This window comes from Musca autumnalis, unplaced genomic scaffold (genome assembly GCF_047663935.1).
Source record: "Musca autumnalis isolate F117 unplaced genomic scaffold, ASM4766393v1 scaffold_2, whole genome shotgun sequence".
NCBI classification, from domain to species: Eukaryota; Metazoa; Arthropoda; class Insecta; order Diptera; family Muscidae; genus Musca; species Musca autumnalis.
Window position 1 is genome coordinate 76,725,386 of NW_027411755.1, and position 23,353 is coordinate 76,748,738.

The window sequence follows — 23,353 nt, forward strand, 5'->3', positions numbered from 1 at the left end:
ACAAACGACAAATGTATGTATGTATTAGTAAATCAGAGTTGTATTTGAAGACAAACTGTCTGGTGTAAACGCCTAGTTAACGACCACTTTTTGGTTGTCAACTTAACAATAGGTCTGTACGATAACCCAAAAGTTTGTACAAATTTGTACAAACTTTTACAAAATGCTGTTCGATAACAAACTTGTGCAGTAAAAGAGAACTGACAGAACTTGCAAGAACTTGCAAATACTTTTTACTTGCGAAGTTATCGAACAGGCCTAATAATTTTCGGTAGTTAACGAAACAATTTACCGACCAAAATCGTTAAAATTGGTATACAGAATAGCACTTACCGAAAATTATCGTTAACTACCGACATTCGTCGTTAATTCTGTCGTTAAGGAGTTACAGAATCGCACTACAGGGTTGTATTTAAAGACAAATTGTCTTGTGCAAACGCCTAGTAAACTCGAAGTCGACATTTTGAAACAGCGCTAGTCTGACCACCGACTTTACCCTGCGTTTACAAATGACAGGACAGTTGACTTCATGTATTGATTGTCAAAATCCCACAACTTGCCTGTGTGACGTAGGCGTCCAGACAACTGCGAAAACAGTTGTAAAATTATGAATGAAAATCACCGGTTTCTTTTTGTTTTCCGTTCACATATTTTGTTTTGTACATATTCTTTTGTTTTCAGCACATTTGAATTATCATCTCACTTCTTTTTCACAAAAATGTCGAAAATTTGTCATGTGTTAGTAAATCAGAGTTGTATTTGAAGACAAACTGTCTGGTGTAAACGCATAGTTAGTCAGAAGTGACAGCCGCAGAGTTTGCCGTAAAGATAATTGAGTTTTTGGGAGCGAGCTAAGAGGAAAGAACCCCCTTAAGGTGTGAACAGAATGAAATACGCCACTTTTTTCACGCTCAGTTTCATGTAAAAGATTAAAGGCCTGCGTACATATGCTGCTTTGCCTGGTTGCCTTGCTTTCCTGCTTCATGTTTGACATAAGAAAAATAATACATCAATATCATGATTTTACTCTGCTATGGATCTCGATCTAGAGACGCATAATTTCATGCAATTTTTTCATTGAAATCACCCTAGTGTGTACAGGGACCATGCTATCACTCAAAAACTCAATTGTCTTTAAGCTACTTTGCACGTGTGACTACTGACTTACAATTTTATGTGTTCGAATGGTAACACTGTACCGCATCCCGAATTATCTGAATAAATAAAGAATAAGTAAACAAACTATTTTCTGCTGAATTTTTTGAAAAATGTGGCTCGTCACCTACGATTATATGGAAGAATTTTTACAAATTCTCAAAATTTATATCGCTTTTGTTAACTTTATTGATTTGGCTTGTCCCACACGTTTAAGATGGGCAAGAGAAGAATTTTCACAGAGAGAACGAGAAATGCATTCCTTATATTTGCAGCTGATGGATTTGGTCAAACAAAGAAACAATAGGGAATTTAGGAAATTTACGCGAATAAATATATCAACTTTCGAACATTTGGTAAGGTTGCTAAAGAAGAAACTGCAGAAGTATTCAGCCCGAAAACCCATACCACCAGAATGTCGAATATTGGTAACGTTAATGTGTGTACGACGAATTGGAAAAATGTGTGATTTGTGGAAACAACTTATCTCCCAATATCTTACTTTGCAGGTACTTGGCTTATGATTCTCCTCGCCCTTTATTACAGATGGCGTTTCGATTGGGTTCAACAACATTACGTTCTATTATTACCGAAACTTGTGAATGCATATCCAAAGAATTGTCAGCGGCCTACTTTCTCAATTCATTAAATGCTGATGATTATTACGAACTAAGCGAAGAACAATTGGAAGCAACGGGTCTACCAAATTGTGTTGGTAGTTTGGATGCCATACAATTCTTAACTGAACGAAAAACCCGAGATCCAATTATATTAATGGCCTCAAGTAATACTAAATATCAGTTAATTAATGTCGACTTGGATATGATGAACGAATTATTGGAGAAAGATAACATTGTTAATAATTTGTTGCAAAATAATGTGGATCGTTTACCATTGCCAGCGGAAATGCAAATACCGGAGTCTGTTGGTGCGGTACCCCAGTTTCTTCCGTCTTATTTCGTAACTCCACCACGTTTTCCATTCGTAAAACATACCATGAGACCTTATCCAGGAAAACTTTTAAATGCTCAAAAGGAGGCATTCAATGCACGTCTCAAGTGCTGCACGGACTATTTGGATAATGCTTTCGGCATATTAATATACAGATGGAAAGTGTTACAAAACCGATTTTCCGGATTACCGACGATATCATGTAACATCATAAGATCTTGTGTAATTTTACATAACTTTGCCCTTGAACACGATGCTTCGTATCTGCACAACCAATTGGTTGATCACATAGACGAAGAAACACAAGAGTTTAGACCGGGTGTTTGGCGTGAAACAGTTAAGCTACCAAAAACAAAACTATTCAGCAATTATGAAAATACAGCAGACAATGAAGCTTTCAAAAGTAGAGATTTATTAAAGGATTACTTATTTAGGGAAAGTATGTAATAAATGTTAATATTTAAGAAGTATATGTCTTATCCTGATACATAACAAGCTCTTGGGTAACGACTTCCAGAAGCCTTTGTTGAAGGCGCATTAAATCAATGGGTGATAGTTTAGCCTCTTCCACCTGTAAAGCCATTGCATTGAAGAAAACTTGATTTGGTGATGGCGGAGTGAAGCGTTGCTTTGCGTTTTTCAATAAACTTGATATCTCGTGGCATGCTTCATTTATAATTGCTTCTTTATCGATTTTTCGTTTTTTATTCACTTCTTCAGATGTACCAATTTTACTAAGATTTGTAACTGTCGCCGCGGAATTATCAATTTTTTTTATGTACTCATTTAAATCGAAATTTTCCGCTTCATATTCAATTTCGTGTTCCTCCTCTTCATCATTGCATGTGCTAGTTTCTTGAATGTATTGGACAAAATCTGTATCATTTTCCTCTACCTTAACATTGTTTGGTGTGCTATGGAAAAATGTGGGGTGGATTAAGGATTCATGCAAAATATTAAAAGTACGTAGAATAACACTTACTCTCTTAATTGATCATTTAAAAATTCCATGTAATGATAATACTTCCAGGTGTAGTGAGAGCGTTCAGATTCATCTTTTTCTTCTTCCCTTTGTTTTCGCAGTCGTTCTCTAATGTACGAATCCCTCAATGTCTTCCAACGTATGCGAATTGTACTAGCTGGGAATAGTTGGAAAAATACAAATGAAAAAAGCATAATCCAAGGTCTATTTAATAATAATTATGTCATATATTATTGATTTGAAGGAAAGCACCACTTGACTACTTACGATCTCTTCTTAGCTGCAGTGCCACTTCTGCCCATTTTTCCATCTTCTGTTCTTTATAACGTTGATGTCGATACTTCTTATCGTAAAGAATCGGATTGGCTTTTATCAATTCTATCAACTGATATTCCATAATTAAGTTTTTATAACAAGAAATGTAAAGTTTGTGAGTTTGTGTTAATACTTTAATGTCTCCAACTTGTGTTTACTTTTTGCTTGTCGTTTTATTATGTTGTGACGTTGAAACATATGGCAACGCATTTTTATTACTTTTTGTTGAACACAATGAAAATATCCATTACACTCTGAAGCTATGTCTTATGCCAGACTATGAAAATTTAGAAAATTCTTTGTTATTCTCTTTTCAATTTTCATTGACGTCCACACATATATGAAATCATATGAAAATTTTAATATTTTCATTGCTTTGTCCCGGTCCACACTAGCGTGAATTTAATTAAAAAATTTCATGAAATTAGGTGTTCTTAAATCGTATTCCCCACTACAGCAATTTTGTGATTTTGCTCTACTATGGAGGTCGATCTAGAAACGCATAATTTCATGCAATTTTTTCAATGAAATCACTCTAGTGTGGACCGGGACTTTGCATCTGTTTGAGAGTTACGAATTTAAACACAAAGAATAATTTCAGATTACAGAACTTTGTGTACAGAGCATGGTACAATTACAAAGGTAGATGCATCGGCCAATTGCTACAACAAAGCAACTATTTTTGTAATGTAAACTGTCAAAATTTTCACCAAATGGTCTCTTGTTGTCTCTTTTTATCGCTTGTGTTTGTCTATAAAGTGTAGACATGCTATCTCTTACTTACCGAATCATATGCTAAGTTTACATTTACGAAATCCACTCGATTTCAACTGTCAATTCCATAGCTCAAACGTCAAATGAAATCTCATCTTGATTTCATTTGACGTTTAGCCTATGCATGGTACAATTAGAAAGGTAGATGCCTCAGCCCAGCTGATCGAATCTATAACGTCAAAAAACTATGAATTCGCCATGAAAAATCAAAACAAAAAACCATATGATTCGGTAAGTAAGAGATAGCATGTCTACACTTTATAGACAAACACAAGCGATAAAAAGAGACAACAAGAGACCATTTGGCGAAATTTTTGACAGTTTACATTACAAAAAAAGTTGCTTTGTTGTAGCAATTCGCCGATGCATCTACCTTTCTTATTGTACCATGAGCCTATGGATGGTTTTAGATTGGATCAGCTGGACTGAGGCATCTACCTTTGTAATTGTACCATGGTACAGAGTTTCACCCCCTTCACACCTCTTCCCTATAAACTCATTTTCATGTTAATGCAAATTTTCATAGTCTGGCATAATGGCCCCGGCACATACGGTCCGTTGTGCGTCGCGTTACGCGTTAATAACAACAACCACATGAAAAAAGTGTAAGTGATGCCAAGTTTTTTCTTGAAGTTTTCATGTGGTTGTTGTAACGCGACGCTCAACGGACCCTATGTGCCAAGCCCTTAAGACTTTAGTTGTCTGACAGCTAATATAGCACCGGTTCACACCAGAGTAATTTATTATTCCGATTTTCATACTAGAGTAATGGCCCCGGCACAACGTACCGTAGTGCGTCGCGTTACAACAACCACATGAAAACTTCAAGAACAAACTTGGCATCACTTACATTTTTTTCATGTGGTTGTTGTTTTTAACGCGTGACGCAACTCACAACGTACCGTATGTGCCGGGGCCATAATTTTATGAAATGGCTTTAGTGGGAAAATTTGTATGGCTGACTTCATAAACGCAGCATGATGAGCCAGTCTTTTGTAGACATCATCACGACTTCATAAATGCAATTAGCCTCAATAGTTTCGTTCCCGTACTTTTTAATAGTAAAACTCGTAAGGCCCCGGCACATACGGTCAGTTGCGCGTCGCGTTACAACAACCACATGAAAACTTCAAGAACAAACTTGGCATCACTTACACTTTTCCATGTGGTTGTTGTTTTCAACGCTTGACGCGACGCACGACGGATCGTATGTGCCGGGGCCAGTAAAGAGAGAAGGAGAGAAAAATTGTTGTCACACAAAAGTTCTGGAACGCAAAAATGGAAAAACGCCAATCAGACGCCGGCAACCACTTTGCTATTTTTTTCAGAGCGTCATTCCGCGCTATTTTTGTTTAAAGAGAAGTGAACATTTTACAACTTTTTTTGTACGGGAACGCTTTTTCGGGTAAAATGTGTAAAAGTGGTAAAAATTGTAAAAACTTTCTAGTTCTGGAACAAAGCTAATATGAATACTCTTCTTCATGACGGGATCTCTCAAATCAAAGCTTGCATTTAATTTATAAATGGTGACAAAATTAAATGGTAATAAACGGCAAACGTTTTGTTGCGAGATCCCATCATGAAGAATATACTTATTAGGCGTTTTTTCATCGAGTTTCTCACTAAAGCAATTTCATGGTATTACTCGACCATTGAACTCGAACTAGGGACGCATAATTCCATGAAATTTTTTCAATAAAATCTTGTGGATGGTGACTTAGTAGTACAAATTTGTACAAACTTTTACAAAATGCTGTTCGGTAACAAACTTGTTCAGTAAAAGAGAAATAAGAAATAGTTGCAAGTTCTTGCAAAAACTTGCAAATACTTTTCACTTGCGAAGTCCCGGTCCACACAAGCGTGAATTTCATTTAAAAATTTCATGAAATTAGGCGTTCATAAATCGAATTCCCCACTACAGCAATTTTATGATTTTACTCTACTATGGAAGTCGATCTAGAGACGCATAATTTCATGCAATTTTTTCAATGAAATCACTCTAGTGTGGACCGGGACAAAGTTATCGAACAGACCTAATAAATCATTATTCTCAACCATGGTACAATTACCAGGTAGATGCATCAGCAAACAACTACAACAAAAACCAGTTCAGTAGTGTGAAATGTCAAAAATGTTTTATAAAAATAAAGCGATTCACATAATTTTTGCAACAAAATTTCATTAGGCAGATATTAATTAATTATTAATTTTTATTATTTTTTTTTTGAGCTTGGAGTACATCAGCTGGGCTGATGCGGGTACCTTGTATGATTGTACCATATTCTCAACCAATCAGATTTGATTGGCGCCCTCATCATGTTCAAGATGTGGCAACACTGTTTAAACACATTGACAGCGTTAAACATCTGGCACTTCATTTTATAAACACATTGACAGCGTCTGGATTTCGCAAAAAATACCATCAATCTCTTTTAAAAAAATGCAGTACTATAATAAAGTTAAAAACACCAATATTTTAGTTCGCTATGATTACATGGAAAAATTCATGGAATTGTTTAAGATCTATCTGGCCTTTGTGAATTTCATTGATGTCGTTTGTCCAAATACTTCACGTCAACTATGGACCCGCGAGGAATTCTCGCAAAATGAAAGGGATATGCATAGTTTGTTTAACCAGATATTTGAATTAATCAAACAAAGAAATAATAGAGAATTTCGAAAATTCACTCGATTAAATATAACAACATTTGAACACTTGTTGCGGGTGCTGAGAAAGAAATTGCTAAAGTATTCCCAGAGAAAGCCCATACCTCCCCAATGCAGATTACTAATAACGATAATGTAAGATATTCAAATCATAGTAAACAAAAATGAATTTTATTTATTTTATTAAATTTCAGCTATTTAGCATTTGATACACCAAAACCCTTGTTGTCGATGGCATTTCGCTTGGGCATGTCGACTTTGCGTAAAATCATCAGTGAGACCTGCGAGTGCATAGCTACGGAACTGTCCGCATACTTCTCAACAAATATGGACAATGAAGAGTTCTATGATCAAAGCGATGCTTATATGGAGGTAACTGGGCTGCCTAATTGCGTTGGTAGTTTTGATGCCATTCAGTTTGTAACTGAGCGTAAGACCCGTGATCCGATTGTTTTAATGGGCTCGTGTAATATCAGATACCAACTAGTCAATGTTGATGTTGGTTTGATACATGAAATTGTTGAAAAGGAGAACGTTTTGAAAAAACTACTGGAAAATAATTTAACAAATCTACCGGAAGACATGCAAATACTTGATGCATCAACTGGCATGATGCTAACTGCTTATATGGTAACTCCACCTAGTTTTCCTTTGTTAAAACACACAATGAGACCATATCCAGGCAAAGCGTTATCTGAAGACAAACTCAACTTTAATGAACGTCTCAAGAAATGTTCCAGTTACCTTGACAATTCCTACGGAGTCCTCTTACACAAATGGAAAGTATTACAGAACAAATTCACTTGCCTTCCAGAAACCGCCTGTCACATTGTAAAGGCATGTGTTATTCTGCATAATTTCGCAATTGATCATGATAAATCGTATTTCTTCAAAGAGTTGGTCGATCATTATGACGAAAATACTCAAGAATTTAAAAAAGGTGTGTGGAGGGAAACTCTTAACTTACCGAAATCAAAAGTATATGAAAACTTTCAATGCAGTTCAGGAAATGAGGGTTTTCTTAACAGAGATTTATTAAAAGACTATTTGTATAGGGAAAATGTGTAAATAACTAAGTATTTCAATAAATTCATGTTTCGAATGTTCTATTCTGTTGATAGGTTAAAATTTCTTGTGTCACTACTTCTAGTACTCTTTGTTGAAGGCGCATTAAATCCACAGGATTAAGTTTGGCTTCTATCACTTGAATTGCTACAGAATTGAAAAATGTTTGTGTAGCACTGGGGGGAGTGAAATGGTGCTTAGCATTTTGCAACAAGGCTGTCATTTCTTGGCATGCTTCGTTGATCATAGATTCTTTGTCGAATTTCTTCTTTTTTGGTATTTCTTCATTAGTATTTTGTGATGTTGCTGCTGTTGGGTTTTGTTGCGTACTGGAATCGAATTTCTTAAGATAATCGTTCAAGTCAAAGTTTTCCACTTCAAATTCTTCTTCGGCATTTGTATAGGTTTGTTCTACCTGTTCAACATCGATGTCTTGGTCTGATTCTTCATCCTTTTCCGATTTGTAATCAACTATAACCCTAGATTAGAGGGACATATTGAAAATTATGGAATTTGAATTGTAGAAACGATTCGACTTACTCCGTATATTGATCTTTTAAGAACATGAGGGCATTGTGGTATTTCCAGTTTCTCGACGTTAAAGCATCCTCTTCATCAAGTTTTTTACGATGTAACCGTTTTTTAAATGTGTCGCGAAGACTTTTCCACTTAAGCCTGAGCGTATTAGCTAAAGAAAAGACGCAGGAAAAAGTCATTATGATTGTGTTTTCCTCATGCGAGAACGCCGCTCGTCAAAGCGTTCCATTGTGTTCTACTTACGATCCCTTCGCAACTTCCTCGCAATTTCATTCCATTTTGCTATTTTCTGTTCGCGATAGTGTGGGCTGCGATACTTTTTATCATACACAATTGGATTGGCTTTGATAAAGTCAATTAATTGAAACTCCATAATTGATTATATAGATTATATACGAAAAAACTAAAGCAATTCCAAGCGTCAACAACTGACAATTGTTATTGAAAACTCATATGTTTTTACAAAGTTGCCACATTGCTGTTCTAATTTTCTAAACATACTGGTTAAATAAAAAGAATGCCACACACAGAAAGTTTGCTGGAAATTTTCATTTGAGTTATAGCATGTGGTCTGTTCCTTTACTTTTAAAAATGGTAACAGTGGCAGAAAATGGTAAAAGTGGTAAACTGCTATCATATAAATTGTATGCTATTAAAAGTAAGGGAACACTTTACAGGTTAAAAATGGTAAGAAATGGTAACCTCAGGCACGTAAAGGAACAGAGCAATGGTATAAGTAAAGAGGTAGATTTAAATGAAAAAAATCTATAGAACCCTTGTTTTACTTGAATTCCTAAAACTTCAAAATAAAAGCAACAATTGGGTTTGTTTACAATGCATTTTTTGAGCATTTTATAAAAAAACGCGAAAAATGAATGAAGAGTTAAGTTTTCTCCACATAATCGAGTTGTGAATATGATAAACTGATTGTTTCAATGCAAATCTCACCAATTTCTTCCATACAAATGGTCTAAAAACAATTTTAAAAATCATTGAATTTGTGACAGTCCGGTTTAGTGGAGTTGGTACAGGTTGGTATAGCTGCGGCTTAGCTCGCCGGATGGGGGAGTTCTTTTTGTCCACTGACTGTACATTTAACATTGTTGTACCATCATCATACTCGGTTCGTTTCGTAACTGTGAAATTACTTTAAAGATGCTAAAAAGAATACAAAAATGAAACGGATGTAAAACCATACCCCTTTGTAGCCTTTCAACTTAGAATGGACAACGATCAGATTTCCATTACGACACGAGGTTTTGTTGTAATACCTCCTTGGCTTCTCCCACCCCATTTGACATCTTTCAGTCAACCTTGGTATTTCAGTAGCCAATTTTTTTTTTATTGAAATACCCCAAAAACGAATATTGCTACCCTAATACTCTATTCAGCCCATTTTAAATACACTTTTAAACCATATTTTTAATTGTAGAATTCAGATTTTAATTATTTTATCGTTTAACAATGTTTTGTAAATATACATACTTAACTTATTTTAACAAATATTTATTATATATTAATCTTAATATTTTTTAGTTTCACTTATTTTTGTACATTTTTTAACTTATTTTTTTCATTTAATTTGTATTTAATAATTTTTAATTTGGGTAATTATATAATTTTTTATATAGGTTTTTACATTTTGATTTCAATTTTAATAATCATAATTTTTCCTTTTTTTTTCTTTTCAGCAAATTTCATGTTTTTAGTCATATTTTTGATGATTTTTAATAAAAAGATAAAAATGTTTTGCATGCAATTCTTTTGTGTTTTTCTGCGATATTTTTCCCACAAAAACGTTTATACAGAGATATTATTGTTTAGAAAATCAATGTGCCTAAAAGTATGCTGTATATTATTGAGACTTATTTAATTGATTTTAATTTTCAAAGACTTAGTAAAATTAATGACTTTTTGGTTTATGTGACCACGTGGGTCAATAAAAATAGGGTTAAGTATTACAATGACGAATTTATGACACGTGAAGATGAAAATATTAAAATTTTTAACTAGTTTTTCTTACAATTTTCGCACTTTTCCATAAAGAAATCTTTTTATTACAGTTTGATAGTCACTGTACTGCAATTTTTGGCTTTTGTACTCACTCAATATAATGTGATCAGACCTGTTGTTTCATATTATGACAATGAGATGGCAGTATGTTAAATGTCATGAAGTTCTGTTTCAGCTGGTGGTTATGAAATTAAATATATTGCCGTTTTGCCTCGTTACAATGGCTCGGGATATGGTGGTGTTACCATCAACAGGTGATATGCCGAAATTTGGCTTGGCGCTTTGTTTTCCACCTAAGGTTATTGCGTCTAAATCCTTAGATGAATGTGAGGATTTTTCCACAATATCCTTTAATATAGGATGAAGCAATTTGTTTTAATATGTTTTAACACAAACTATAATGTATTTCAATCAGAATTAGGCTTACCCGAGAGCAATTTATTTTCTAATTTAAAAAAAAAATATTGTGTTTTAACAATGAACAAGTAGTATTTGGTCTTAATAAATTTGAATATTTAAATTTATGTCACAAAATTTTTTAAATACTTCTTTTGGACTTCAACGGCTGTGGTAATTCACAATTTTATGGGGTTATGTTAATTTATGACACTTGTTCACTCGATTATCTATGACTTTGTGATAGAAACTTCGATGTGACTTTCCTTGAAGGTCAAAATCCACATGTTGGAGTTTTTGTGATGACGTGTCAACTACATTACAACTCTGGTGGATCTTGAGATTAATCAGTTGAGGTCTAGCGCTAACTCCAGATGGCGCTATAAGATTGTAAATCTCAACAAACATTTTAATTTGTAATGTGTCGTTTCCACGCTACATTGATCGTTTTCCATTCGTTGTTCGAGTAGAAATATTCTCCGAACGACGAATAAATATGTCCTATTTCTAACAAATGAGAGAATGTATCGAAAAGTTAAATTATGACATATTTAAATAAAATAATTTATTGAAAACCAAAAATTTCAAAAGAGAAAAGATGAATGAAAAGTAATGAACTAAGGCTTTTATACAGGTGCAGAAGGAAGAAGATGGTGTTTCATTCTGAATCCCGTACACATGTCTTATCCATTTGTTCAAAATCGAGTTAAACAATTAGAAACAAAAACGAAAGCAAGTAACTGAAAGTCTGTATACACAAGCATAGTTTTGACATTGTTGTTTTGACATTTTGAAAATAGAAACAAATAAAAATTGTATTGAATATAACAACGTTTTCAAAATTAATGGAAAATATTAATTCAATATACGCAGTTCGACAGGCGAACAACTTTATTCGAACACTCGTGTAAACATGCTGTAAACAAAATCGCTATTTTATTCTGAATTATTATTCAATCCTATTAAAGAGCAATCAAATATATTTATCCTCGTTGCTATTGCGTTAAAAAGAATAATAATTTTGTTAACAATAAACAAATTTACTGTACAGTTTAAATTTATTTACAGTTTGAGGGGAACCTGATATTACATGGTCGTGTAAACACGCCACATGAAATTGAGGAACTTTACAACACTAGATAACAGATGTTGATATCTTTATTTATTTTTTTGTTTTGTTCAATGTTTTGTCAACAAATGAAAATAATAGTGAATAAAAATAAAGATATTGTCGTGTTTTGTGGACAGAACATAAATAATAATAAATAGTTTTGAAGCAACAACTTCTCCTGTGGATTTCCTTTGTGAAATAAGGAATAAGAATTGAATTTGGTTGCTAGAAGCAATTGCCATTACATGTTTTTATGGCTGTGTGTTGTGTTGTGGTCAATTCCATACCACAGACAAAGGTGGATGAAATGAAGATTTTGCTATGGATGTATGTGATGTGTTCAATGGAAAGAGATGGAAAGAAACAAGATGAACAGTCCATGCCACAGACTACGGTGGCTGTCACAAAGCCAGATCATTTTACGAAAACCCGTGGAGTCAAATGATTTGGGAATTTGCAAAGGTTTTGGTCAGGTACATAATTATCTGTGAATATTATATTAAAATAAAATTGGTAACTCTTCATGTACTTTCAGGTAGAATGGAAGTGCTTTGTGTCACTGAACAAAATGCATGGCAAATTGGAAGGACAACAAAATATCGATTTTTGGGAAGACACACATGTCAATATGTAAACACTATGTTTGTATGCATGAGGAATTGGCAAATTTTTAAAAAGGGGAGTATTTGTCCAATGGGTGTTTGTTATGTTTCGTGTTCTAACAAACCTCGTATGTTTCTTTCCAGATACAAAACTGATGATGTGGGGGATGATGAATGACTGTGGCTGAATGTTTATGTGAATATGGTGCACACAAAAGGTACTTATGGAGATCATGACCATTTAACTGATTGAATGTGCACAATATGACGATGAAATTTTGCAGAAAGAAAAGCGTTGGAAATTACCTGTATTGTAATGTCTTTTCTGAAAATTGGCAACAAGACGAAATGTTTGTAGCTCATAGAAATGAGCGTATAATTCCAATAGTACACATTTATACATTTAAAAAAAAGGTCCTGATAAAGGATACTACATTTTTGATGAATTCAGGTAGATACATATCTGTTTGTGAGGGTATATGCCTTTATGTATTAACATGTTTTTTTGTTTTGTTTTCAGGATGATAACAATGAAAATGCTCTGTTATTTTTTTTGTAAATTCATAGAGGCCTATGCATTTAGCTGCCGAATAATCATCAATATTGCAGAGCAGTATATTTGAAAAAGAAAAGAAGGTGAGAAGTATTATCATTTGCTAGAATCTACTAAAATTAGTTGTAAGTTCTGATAGTCCCAATTTACATTGGGCGAGTTTACTTGCGGCAATTGTCAGTTTGTAGGTGAGAGAGGGTGCTGAGAGGCAAAGGGTTACCATATGCCTCACCTCTCTCTCCTACAAAATGACAATTGCCGCAAGTAAACTCTCCCAATGTAAATTGGGACTTACTAATTGTTACTCTTTAAGATGTTGGTATGTTCGCTTGATTTATACTAGCCATTGTAATAATCGAAACGATATAAGTCAAAAATCAAGTTTGAAAATCAAAAACGACGAAATTGTTTGTAAAAAAATTATAAATTTGTAATATAATTGCTTTCAATTAGCATTGAAAAAGGATATAAATGTAATATATATATTTGTTTCACAAATCGAACCCACGACCTTTGCTTGCCAGGCGGGAGTGCATACCATTGCACCACGGTGGCACCCACCATATGTGCAAATGTTCATTTTGAAATTTATATAAAAAATATTTGTACAAAGTTATATGTAGGAATGTTTTTGTGAATATGTATTATAATTTCCTTTGTTAAAATATTTTAATACTTTCTTTTCTTTTTAGGTAATCGTTTTTTTGAAAATTATAGTACTATTCTTATACTTATATAAATTTTGATTTGTTGGATTCTTAATTTAATTGATTATTATAGAAATACACATTTATGTATTTATTAAAGATTTGTTTTTAAAGTAATTTAAACTTGAATTAATTTATATAATGAATGTGTATTGCGTAAATCAATTATTTTATACAATAAATGCTTATTTCTATAATATTCAATTGTAATAATTTCTTTTATTTTTTTTTTCTTTTGATATTAATAATATCTTAATTAATATTATGAAATTTAATATATATTTTCTTAAGAAATTAAAGAATGACTTTGTTTACTTTTCTTATAGTAGTTTCTAATGACAATTTAATTATGTAAATTCAGATATATAAATAATTGTTGTTTTGTATATATACTTATTTTAATGTAAATGACAATTATTATTTTTTTTTACTTTCAGCAAATAAATGTGTTGTTTTTTTAATATAATTAAATTGTCAAAGGTACTTTTGAGAAAGTCTTCTTTTTGTTTATAATTTAATTATTGGTATTTTTTTAAATATTTCTTTGTTTTTAATTTATTTTTATTTATTTTTTTTTATGAAAGTTTTTTTTAATTAATAATATTTTTTATCTGTTCATAAATTTAAAAGTTTGTAAACTAATATTTTTTTATTTTGTTTTAATTTTAATAATTTTAATTTGTGTGTATATATATATTTTTTTATAATTTTTAAATTATTAGAAAAAAAATTTGTTTTGATTTTCTTTGTTTTGAAGTAATTTATAATGCTTTTTTAGTAAGATTTTTTTTTTAAATATTAGGGCTGAATAAATGTTTTCAGATAGCAATTTATAGGCAATATTTTGTAAATAGAAATCTGAAATACAATTATTATAATTTTTCAAAAATTTAATGCTTTCTAATTTTTATTAGAAATGTAAATATTAAGAAAAATGAATTGTACTGAAATAAAATTTAAATCATGTTTATTTGTTAATAAACATATCAAATAAATCGTCCATTTTAAATCAAAAATTGTTGTTTGTTAGAAAATGGCTTTAGGTTTCGAAGGTAAGTATGGATTACAATTTGGTAAGAAAAACTTTGTGCCTTTCGGAATCAATGAGTTTTGCTTTCAAAAGGGAACGAATATTTACGTTGCTATATAGCCTTACATGAATATGTTTCTCTTTTGATCGCATTGTCATATGAATCGATTGGTGACTTCTGTATTCGATTACATATGCGTACCTGTACAACGCGGCATGGCTCTAAACGTGCCTTCCGGGATACCGATGCGCGAATGAAATCTTGTACAGAGTTTTGGCTATGTGAAATAATGAAAAATTTAAGTTGCCCCACGTTGGGCGCCATAAATGTGACAGTCCGGTTTAGTGGAGTTGGTACAGGTTGGTATAGCTGCGGCTTAGCTCGCCGGATGGGGGAGTTCTTTTTGTCCACTGACTGTACATTTAACATTGTTGTACCATCATCATACTCGGTTCGTTTCGTAACTGTGAAATTACTTTAAAGATGCTAAAAAGAATACAAAAATGAAACGGATGTAAAACCATACCCCTTTGTAGCCTTTCAACTTAGAATGGACAACGATCAGATTTCCATTACGACACGAGGTTTTGTTGTAATACCTCCTTGGCTTCTCCCACCCCATTTGACATCTTTCAGTCAACCTTGGTATTTCAGTAGCCAATTTTTTTTTATTGAAATACCCCAAAAACGAATATTGCTACCCTAATACTCTATTCAGCCCATTTTAAATACACTTTTAAACCATATTTTTAATTGTAGAATTCAGATTTTAATTATTTTATCGTTTAACAATGTTTTGTAAATATACATACTTAACTTATTTTAACAAATATTTATTATATATTAATCTTAATATTTTTTAGTTTCACTTATTTTTGTACATTTTTTAACTTATTTTTTTCATTTAATTTGTATTTAATAATTTTTAATTTGGGTAATTATATAATTTTTTATATAGGTTTTTACATTTTGATTTCAATTTTAATAATCATAATTTTTCCTTTTTTTTTCTTTTCAGCAAATTTCATGTTTTTAGTCATATTTTTGATGATTTTTAATAAAAAGATAAAAATGTTTTGCATGCAATTCTTTTGTGTTTTTCTGCGATATTTTTCCCACAAAAACGTTTATACAGAGATATTATTGTTTAGAAAATCAATGTGCCTAAAAGTATGCTGTATATTATTGAGACTTATTTAATTGATTTTAATTTTCAAAGACTTAGTAAAATTAATGACTTTTTGGTTTATGTGACCACGTGGGTCAATAAAAATAGGGTTAAGTATTACAATGACGAATTTATGACACGTGAAGATGAAAATATTAAAATTTTTAACTAGTTTTTCTTACAATTTTCGCACTTTTCCATAAAGAAATCTTTTTATTACAGTTTGATAGTCACTGTACTGCAATTTTTGGCTTTTGTACTCACTCAATATAATGTGATCAGACCTGTTGTTTCATATTATGACAATGAGATGGCAGTATGTTAAATGTCATGAAGTTCTGTTTCAGCTGGTGGTTATGAAATTAAATATATTGCCGTTTTGCCTCGTTACAATGGCTCGGGATATGGTGGTGTTACCATCAACAGGTGATATGCCGAAATTTGGCTTGGCGCTTTGTTTTCCACCTAAGGTTATTGCGTCTAAATCCTTAGATGAATGTGAGGATTTTTCCACAATATCCTTTAATATAGGATGAAGCAATTTGTTTTAATATGTTTTAACACAAACTATAATGTATTTCAATCAGAATTAGGCTTACCCGAGAGCAATTTATTTTCTAATTTAAAAAAAAAATATTGTGTTTTAACAATGAACAAGTAGTATTTGGTCTTAATAAATTTGAATATTTAAATTTATGTCACAAAATTTTTTAAATACTTCTTTTGGACTTCAACGGCTGTGGTAATTCACAATTTTATGGGGTTATGTTAATTTATGACACTTGTTCACTCGATTATCTATGACTTTGTGATAGAAACTTCGATGTGACTTTCCTTGAAGGTCAAAATCCACATGTTGGAGTTTTTGTGATGACGTGTCAACTACATTACAACTCTGGTGGATCTTGAGATTAATCAGTTGAGGTCTAGCGCTAACTCCAGATGGCGCTATAAGATTGTAAATCTCAACAAACATTTTAATTTGTAATGTGTCGTTTCCACGCTACATTGATCGTTTTCCATTCGTTGTTCGAGTAGAAATATTCTCCGAACGACGAATAAATATGTCCTATTTCTAACAAATGAGAGAATGTATCGAAAAGTTAAATTATGACATATTTAAATAAAATAATTTATTGAAAACCAAAAATTTCAAAAGAGAAAAGATGAATGAAAAGTAATGAACTAAGGCTTTTATACAGGTGCAGAAGGAAGAAGATGGTGTTTCATTCTGAATCCCGTACACATGTCTTATCCATTTGTTCAAAATCGAGTTAAACAATTAGAAACAAAAACGAAAGCAAGTAACTGAAAGTCTGTATACACAAGCATAGTTTTGACATTGTTGTTTTGACATTTTGAAAATAGAAACAAATAAAAATTGTATTGAATATAACAACGTTTTCAAAATTAATGGAAAATATTAATTCAATATACGCAGTTCGACAGGCGAACAACTTTATTCGAACACTCGTGTAAACATGCTGTAAACAAAATCGCTATTTTATTCTGAATTATTATTCAATCCTATTAAAGAGCAATCAAATATATTTATCCTCGTTGCTATTGCGTTAAAAAGAATAATAATTTTGTTAACAATAAACAAATTTACTGTACAGTTTAAATTTATTTACAGTTTGAGGGGAACCTGATATTACATGGTCGTGTAAACACGCCACATGAAATTGAGGAACTTTACAACACTAGATAACAGATGTTGATATCTTTATTTATTTTTTTGTTTTGTTCAATGTTTTGTCAACAAATGAAAATAATAGTGAATAAAAATAAAGATATTGTCGTGTTTTGTGGACAGAACATAAATAATAATAAATAGTTTTGAAGCAACAACTTCTCCTGTGGATTTCCTTTGTGAAATAAGGAATAAGAATTGAATTTGGTTGCTAGAAGCAATTGCCATTACATGTTTTTATGGCTGTGTGTTGTGTTGTGGTCAATTCCATACCACAGACAAAGGTGGATGAAATGAAGATTTTGCTATGGATGTATGTGATGTGTTCAATGGAAAGAGATGGAAAGAAACAAGATGAACAGTCCATGCCACAGACTACGGTGGCTGTCACAAATTCGATTGTTTTTAAAATTGTTTGGCATCATGGTATAAGTAAAGAGGTAGATTTAAATGAAAACAATCTGTAGAGCCCTGGTTTTTCCTGAATTCCTATTACTTCAAAATCAGTAAACACAAAAGCAACAAGTGTGTTTGTTTATAATATCTTTTTTGAGCATTTTATAAAAAAACGCGAAAAATCAATGAAGTGCCATGGTTTCTCAACATAATCGAATTGTGGATATAATACATTTTGCGTTCCCGTACACAAAATTTGTATGAAAATCGTTTACGACTTTTAAAACTTTTACGAGTTTTACCACTTTATAAAGTACGGGAACAGGCCATAAATGTTTATTACAATGCAAATCTGAAGAATTTCTTCCATACAAATGTTCTTAAAACAATTTTAAAAATCATTGAATTCGATTGTTTTTAAAATTGTTTGACATGTTATTCAAATATTACACACACTTACACATATTGTGTATATTGTTTTGACGTTTTAGGAATATTCGACAGAAAAAATTTAAACTGACACAAAGCTTTAGCTAACCTTTCTTATTAAACCATGTTTGGCATATTATTCAAACACCACACACACATACACAGCTTGTTTATATCGTTTTGAAGTTTTAGGCATACTCGAATGAAAAAATTTAAATTGACATAAAGCTTTGGCTAACCTTTCTTATTAAACCATGAGTTATAGTACGTTTATATATAACCGGATTTATCAAACCCACTGGGTTTTAAATGTCTATTCCATTATATATACGTCAAACAAATCCTCATAAAGAAGGTTAACCCTATATATAAACATTGCCTTAATTTTTCCCGGCCCACAGTAGAATGATCGAGTTCCCTAATAAAGCAATTTCATAAAATTAGCTCTGTTCCTTTACGCGCAAGAATCTTTAAGTTTTACCACTTTTTACTCGAAAAGCGTTCCTTTACTTCAGGCACCATACAATTCATATGGGAACACTTTACAACTTTTACTACTTTTGCCGGTTTTACCATTTTCAAAAGTAAAGGAACAGGCCAATTACTTTAATATGGAACCATAGACTAATAGCCCATTTAGATATGGCTTCATTAGCCGGATTTAGCACATTATCAGGTTTTATTTGCTAAATCCAGCCAAAATCTACCAGATTTCCCATACAAAAATAAATCCTCGTATTGAGTGGATTTGTTTTAAATCTGGCATAAATCCTCGTATACAACTCTGTTTTTTGCAACATGTTGCTAGAAAATACAAAAAGTTGCAAGCTGGCACAAGAAACAAGGTAGATGCATCGGTGAATTGCTACACTAAAAATAATTTAAAATTTAAAAATTTGTAAACAAGGCGGAAAAATTAAATTTGTTTTGATGTTGATTTTAATCAACCAAGACTAATGTTTGGTTTACATTCGGCGTCTTTTCGTAATTTCGAAGGCGTTTCGTGATTTCGGGCGGAATAAAGCAAAATTGATCATGATTTTGCATACAAAAACGAAATCATCTCATTTCGTGATTTCAGCGAAATCAACATCGAAATCACAGTACACATGATATACAACGCTGTTTTTGCCTAAAAAAGTACCAAAAGTTGCAACACTTTTCACGTATCAGAATAAACAAGGTAGATGGTCAATTGCTGCAACAAAAATTTTTAGTATCAAAATTTTTAAACATGTGAAAAAAATAAATTATTTTGATACAATGCTATTTTTCATTGTGTTCCCGTAATTTTTTAATGGTAATGTTAGAAAAAAGAGCGAATTGTCCCCCATACAAATTTCTTAAAAAATAAGGGAATGGAAAATTACTGAAATTGCAAAAACACCAGCAGAAATGTTAAAATTAACGTATTTAAATGTCAATGAACATGCTTCTAGTTTCTACTAGGCCAAAATTGTATGGCAGAAAACAGGAGAAGAGGGAGTTATTCGGGGCTATTTTTGTTTAAAGAGAAGTGCAAATCTTGCTAGATTTCGGAGCAGGGCAACACATTTTTAGCACTAAACGGGAAAACTGCTGCAAGTAGTAATAGTTTGCAAGTTCTGTTGTGGGATTCTGTAACTCATTTTTGCTGTTACCGACAAAAATCGGTAAAATTAAATCGCAAAATTATGACTAAAAACATAAATACAAGTTGGTATCACTGTTTGTGTCGGTAGAGGCTAGCGACTACTTTTTATTCATCGTTAACTTACCGGAAAATTTCGTTAATTATCGAAATTATAAGCATTTTAATTTTACCGACAATTATCGATAACAGCAAAAATGAGTTACGGAATCCCACTACTGAACACAACTTTTATCGATCAAAATTTATTATTATGATGTCACAAAATCATGTTTCATTTGTTAGAACTATACACAATTAATACGATATATAGATAATTTTACGATAATTTTCGAAACAAAGTTGTAAAGTTCTATATTGTCGTATATTTTTGATGACTAATTCAATTTACAACAACTTGTTTTGAAAATTCATGTTTGATCAGCTGCGCATATGCATCTGCCTTGATGATTGTGATATGTTTGAAATCAACAAAAAAATAAGTCTAAACACCGGGGTGTATTTTAGGATTTCGTGAAATCCAGTGGATTTTAGAAGAATAATTCTTTATTTGCTCTTTAGTTAGCATTAGTAGCATAATATGCTAACATTTTCAGTATTAAACAATAAATTTGTAATTTGACGTATGTGTTTTGGGACGAATTCAATTTACAAAAAATTCTTTTGACGTTTCAAATTCGATCAGATGGGCTGATGCATCTACCTTGGTAATTGTACTATGAACAAAAATCAGCTGACTGCCATTTAAATCCTCCAAAATGTATATCTAAATGCAATGAGATTTTTACTGGATTTATTAAATCCAGTCGAGGATATAGACAAAGAAATCCGCTCACCTAAATTCTCTCACTGAGTGTGAATTGAGTCATTTGGCTATGCACTATACATTTTTAAACTATTTATTCTGGTAAAAGACTATAGGTCTGTACGATAACCCAACAGTTTGTACAAATTTGCACAAACTTTTACAAAATGCTGTTCGATAACAAACTTGTAAAGTAAAGCTGGGTAGACATTGTCAGTTTTGAATGACAGCTTTGTTGGTGCTTGCTAGTGTGGCCGTTCATTTTTGTCATTCATCATGCAACCACAAAATGTTTTGTGGTTGCTGGACGGTTGGACAGTTATCGATAACTGCCAAATATCGACATTCAAAACTGACAATTGCTCTGTTCCAGAACCTGCAAGAAGCTTCTATTTTATACTACGATAACATTTTTTCCTTTATGTTATCGGAAAAAATAGTAAATATTAGTAGATTCTTGCAGTTCTGGAACAGACCAAATGTGTACTGCTCTTAAAAGAGAGCGAATTTGGAGACAATAGTGAGAGAATTTTGAAGAGCTTTGGAGAGTTTTGCTTACAATTTTTTGCAAGGAATTTTTTTTTTGTAAGAACTTGCAAGTTTGATCAGCTGATTTAAATTCGAATGTTTTGTGGCGGACTTCTTGGCAAAAACATAAACAAACGTTTGGTTATTAAAATAAAAAGAAATAAAAAAGGGAAAATTATTAAATAAATTATGGAAAACGATAATGTAAATAAAATAACTTATTTTGTAGTTTGTGGTGACTATTATTTTATTTTATTATTTATTTATTTAATGTTTTCCGCCTTCTTCTTCAAATCACCTGACTTCTTGCAAGTTTTTGCAAATTGCTGTTCGATAACAATCTGCAAGTTTTTATCTTCGAGAGAGTAAAATTGGTGGAGAGACGTTACTGAGAACTTGCTGAGTACTTGCAAGTACTTTTCACTTGCGAAGTTATCGTACAGACCTAATATGTGGGTAATCTTGGCCGCATCTACATCCTCATATAAGAATATAATTGCAATTTACCCAAAACATTGTGCAATTGAATAAAAATGCCGAGCTGTTTCCGTAAGGGCGACACCTAGAAAAAACAAACACATTATAACTTCTCTGCCTATACCCAGAAAAGAAATTTGAAGTTGTACAATTGGAGTTATGACTTCATAACATGTTTCGATGTAGTCCAACAGAGTTATGACAAATGCAATCCGTTCGATTCATTTTATAAGCACTTGCTTTAAGGCCAGGGGCTCAATTCTGTTTCTATAAAATGTGAAATGAAAACTTTTATAAAGCAAAAAACTGTCAAATGAAAAAAATTATAAAGGAAATATTTTTCATTTCAAATTTTCATAGAACAAGAATCCAGCCCCAGAACAGAATCAATCGTCGCTAGCTTTGCTTGTTTCCCAAATGTCAAATTATAATGGGTATTTTACACGATATGTTTTTTGCATATGAGTTGTCACTTCTCCCATACAAAATGTATATGCAAAGTGACAACTCATATGTAAAAACATATCGTGTAAAGTACCCATAAAGGAATGCCAGAGCCTCCTAAAGGAAAACGCAGGCGGATTTGCAAAGAGGCTTTGGCATTCCTTTATAATTTGACATTTGGGGAAGGAAGCAAAGCAAGCGAAGATTGATTCTGTTCTGGCCTTTAGAGATCCCTAGAAAAAAAGCAGTTGGTTGATCCCTATTCAGTGTTATTATTTTGTCTGACTTCATAAATGCAGTTTTTACATTGCAGATATTGACAAAATCGTAAAAAGGCGAATCAAATATGATTAGCAACACTGACGTTGTCAAAAAAGAGATACATAAGTCCCAATTTACATTGGGCGAGTTTACTTGAGGCAATTGTCATTTTGTAGGAGAGAGAGGTGAGGCACATGGTAACCCTTTGCCTCTCAGCACCCTCTCTCACCTACAAACTGACAATTGTCGCAAGTAAACTCGCCTAATGTAAATTGGGACTATGAGCCGCTCAGTGCACACTTCGACTAACTAAACTTTTTGAAAAATTTGAGATTTTAGTGTCAAAGCCTTTGATATAGCAGTATCTATTTATGATTATAATATCTTTCCTGAATAATAAAGATGAGCACCATGGTATAAGTAATGAGGTAGATTTAAAGGGAAAAAATATATAGAACCCTTGTTTTTCCTGAATTCCTAAAACATCAAAATTAGTAAACACAAAAGCAACAAGTGGGTTTTGCTAAGTTTACATTTACGAAATCCACTCGATTTCAACTGTCAATTCCATAGCTCAAACGTCAAATGAAATCTCATCTGGATTTCATTTGACGTTTAACGTATGGATTTGACAGTTGAAAACGATTGGATTTCATAAATGTA

The 23,353-nt window shown here is 32.3% G+C and overlaps 4 protein-coding genes and 1 long non-coding RNA gene across 8 annotated transcripts; 3 read left to right on the forward strand and 2 right to left on the reverse strand.

The window, feature by feature from the left end:
* Positions 1–1,161: 1,161 nt before the first annotated feature.
* On the forward strand, positions 1,162–2,576 carry LOC141392837 (uncharacterized). Its single transcript, XM_073965811.1, has 2 exons — positions 1,162–1,594; positions 1,665–2,576. The coding sequence occupies exons 1-2, from the start codon at positions 1,269–1,271 to the stop codon at positions 2,551–2,553; spliced, it is 1,215 nt and encodes a 404-aa protein (XP_073821912.1). The 5' UTR covers positions 1,162–1,268; the 3' UTR covers positions 2,554–2,576.
* LOC141392838 (uncharacterized) lies at positions 2,496–3,624 on the reverse strand. 2 transcript variants are annotated; one of them, XM_073965812.1, is made up of 3 exons: positions 3,356–3,624; positions 3,089–3,245; positions 2,496–3,020 (listed from the first exon to the last, which is right to left on the reverse strand). In XM_073965812.1, exons 1-3 carry the CDS (start codon positions 3,483–3,485, stop codon positions 2,567–2,569), a joined length of 741 nt encoding a protein of 246 aa, XP_073821913.1. In that variant the 5' UTR covers positions 3,486–3,624; the 3' UTR covers positions 2,496–2,566. The 2 variants fall into 2 exon arrangements, with proteins under 2 accessions (XP_073821913.1, XP_073821914.1); XM_073965813.1 differs by having other exon boundaries at positions 3,089–3,292; positions 3,356–3,573.
* A 2,895-nt stretch (positions 3,625–6,519) lies between these two features.
* LOC141392839 (uncharacterized) lies at positions 6,520–7,972 on the forward strand. The gene is made up of 2 exons (XM_073965815.1): positions 6,520–6,979; positions 7,039–7,972. Exons 1-2 carry the CDS (start codon positions 6,618–6,620, stop codon positions 7,910–7,912), a joined length of 1,236 nt encoding a protein of 411 aa, XP_073821916.1. The 5' UTR covers positions 6,520–6,617; the 3' UTR covers positions 7,913–7,972.
* On the reverse strand, positions 7,861–8,893 carry LOC141392840 (uncharacterized). The gene is made up of 3 exons (XM_073965816.1): positions 8,690–8,893; positions 8,450–8,597; positions 7,861–8,388 (listed from the first exon to the last, which is right to left on the reverse strand). Exons 1-3 carry the CDS (start codon positions 8,817–8,819, stop codon positions 7,935–7,937), a joined length of 732 nt encoding a protein of 243 aa, XP_073821917.1. The 5' UTR covers positions 8,820–8,893; the 3' UTR covers positions 7,861–7,934.
* A 2,976-nt stretch (positions 8,894–11,869) lies between these two features.
* LOC141392841 (uncharacterized) lies at positions 11,870–14,502 on the forward strand. Of its 3 annotated transcripts, XR_012409894.1 has the most exons (5): positions 11,870–12,439; positions 12,502–12,786; positions 12,853–13,019; positions 13,089–13,204; positions 14,266–14,502. It is a non-coding gene; the product is annotated as an uncharacterized lncRNA (long non-coding RNA). The 3 variants fall into 3 exon arrangements; XR_012409892.1 differs by having other exon boundaries at positions 11,871–12,439; positions 12,502–13,019; positions 14,266–14,500; XR_012409893.1 differs by lacking the exon at positions 14,266–14,502 and adding an exon at positions 13,814–13,984 and having other exon boundaries at positions 11,871–12,439; positions 12,502–13,019.
* Positions 14,503–23,353: the final 8,851 nt, after the last annotated feature.

Coding starts and splice junctions, on each gene's coding strand:
- LOC141392837 (XM_073965811.1), top strand. CDS start 1,269: ATGTGGCTCGTCACCTACGATTATATGGAAGAATTTTTACAAATTCTC. Junction 1,595..1,664: donor CGAATATTGGTAACGTTAAT/GTGTGTACGACG, acceptor CTTACTTTGCAG/GTACTTGGCTTATGATTCTC.
- LOC141392838 (XM_073965812.1), bottom strand. CDS start 3,485: ATGGAATATCAGTTGATAGAATTGATAAAAGCCAATCCGATTCTTTAC. Junction 3,246..3,355: donor ACTGCAGCTAAGAAGAGATC/GTAAGTAGTCAA, acceptor AACTATTCCCAG/CTAGTACAATTCGCATACGT. Junction 3,021..3,088: donor TTAAATGATCAATTAAGAGA/GTAAGTGTTATT, acceptor ATTTTTCCATAG/CACACCAAACAATGTTAAGG.
- LOC141392839 (XM_073965815.1), top strand. CDS start 6,618: ATGCAGTACTATAATAAAGTTAAAAACACCAATATTTTAGTTCGCTAT. Junction 6,980..7,038: donor AGATTACTAATAACGATAAT/GTAAGATATTCA, acceptor ATTAAATTTCAG/CTATTTAGCATTTGATACAC.
- LOC141392840 (XM_073965816.1), bottom strand. CDS start 8,819: ATGGAGTTTCAATTAATTGACTTTATCAAAGCCAATCCAATTGTGTAT. Junction 8,598..8,689: donor GAGGAAGTTGCGAAGGGATC/GTAAGTAGAACA, acceptor TCTTTTCTTTAG/CTAATACGCTCAGGCTTAAG. Junction 8,389..8,449: donor TTAAAAGATCAATATACGGA/GTAAGTCGAATC, acceptor CCTCTAATCTAG/GGTTATAGTTGATTACAAAT.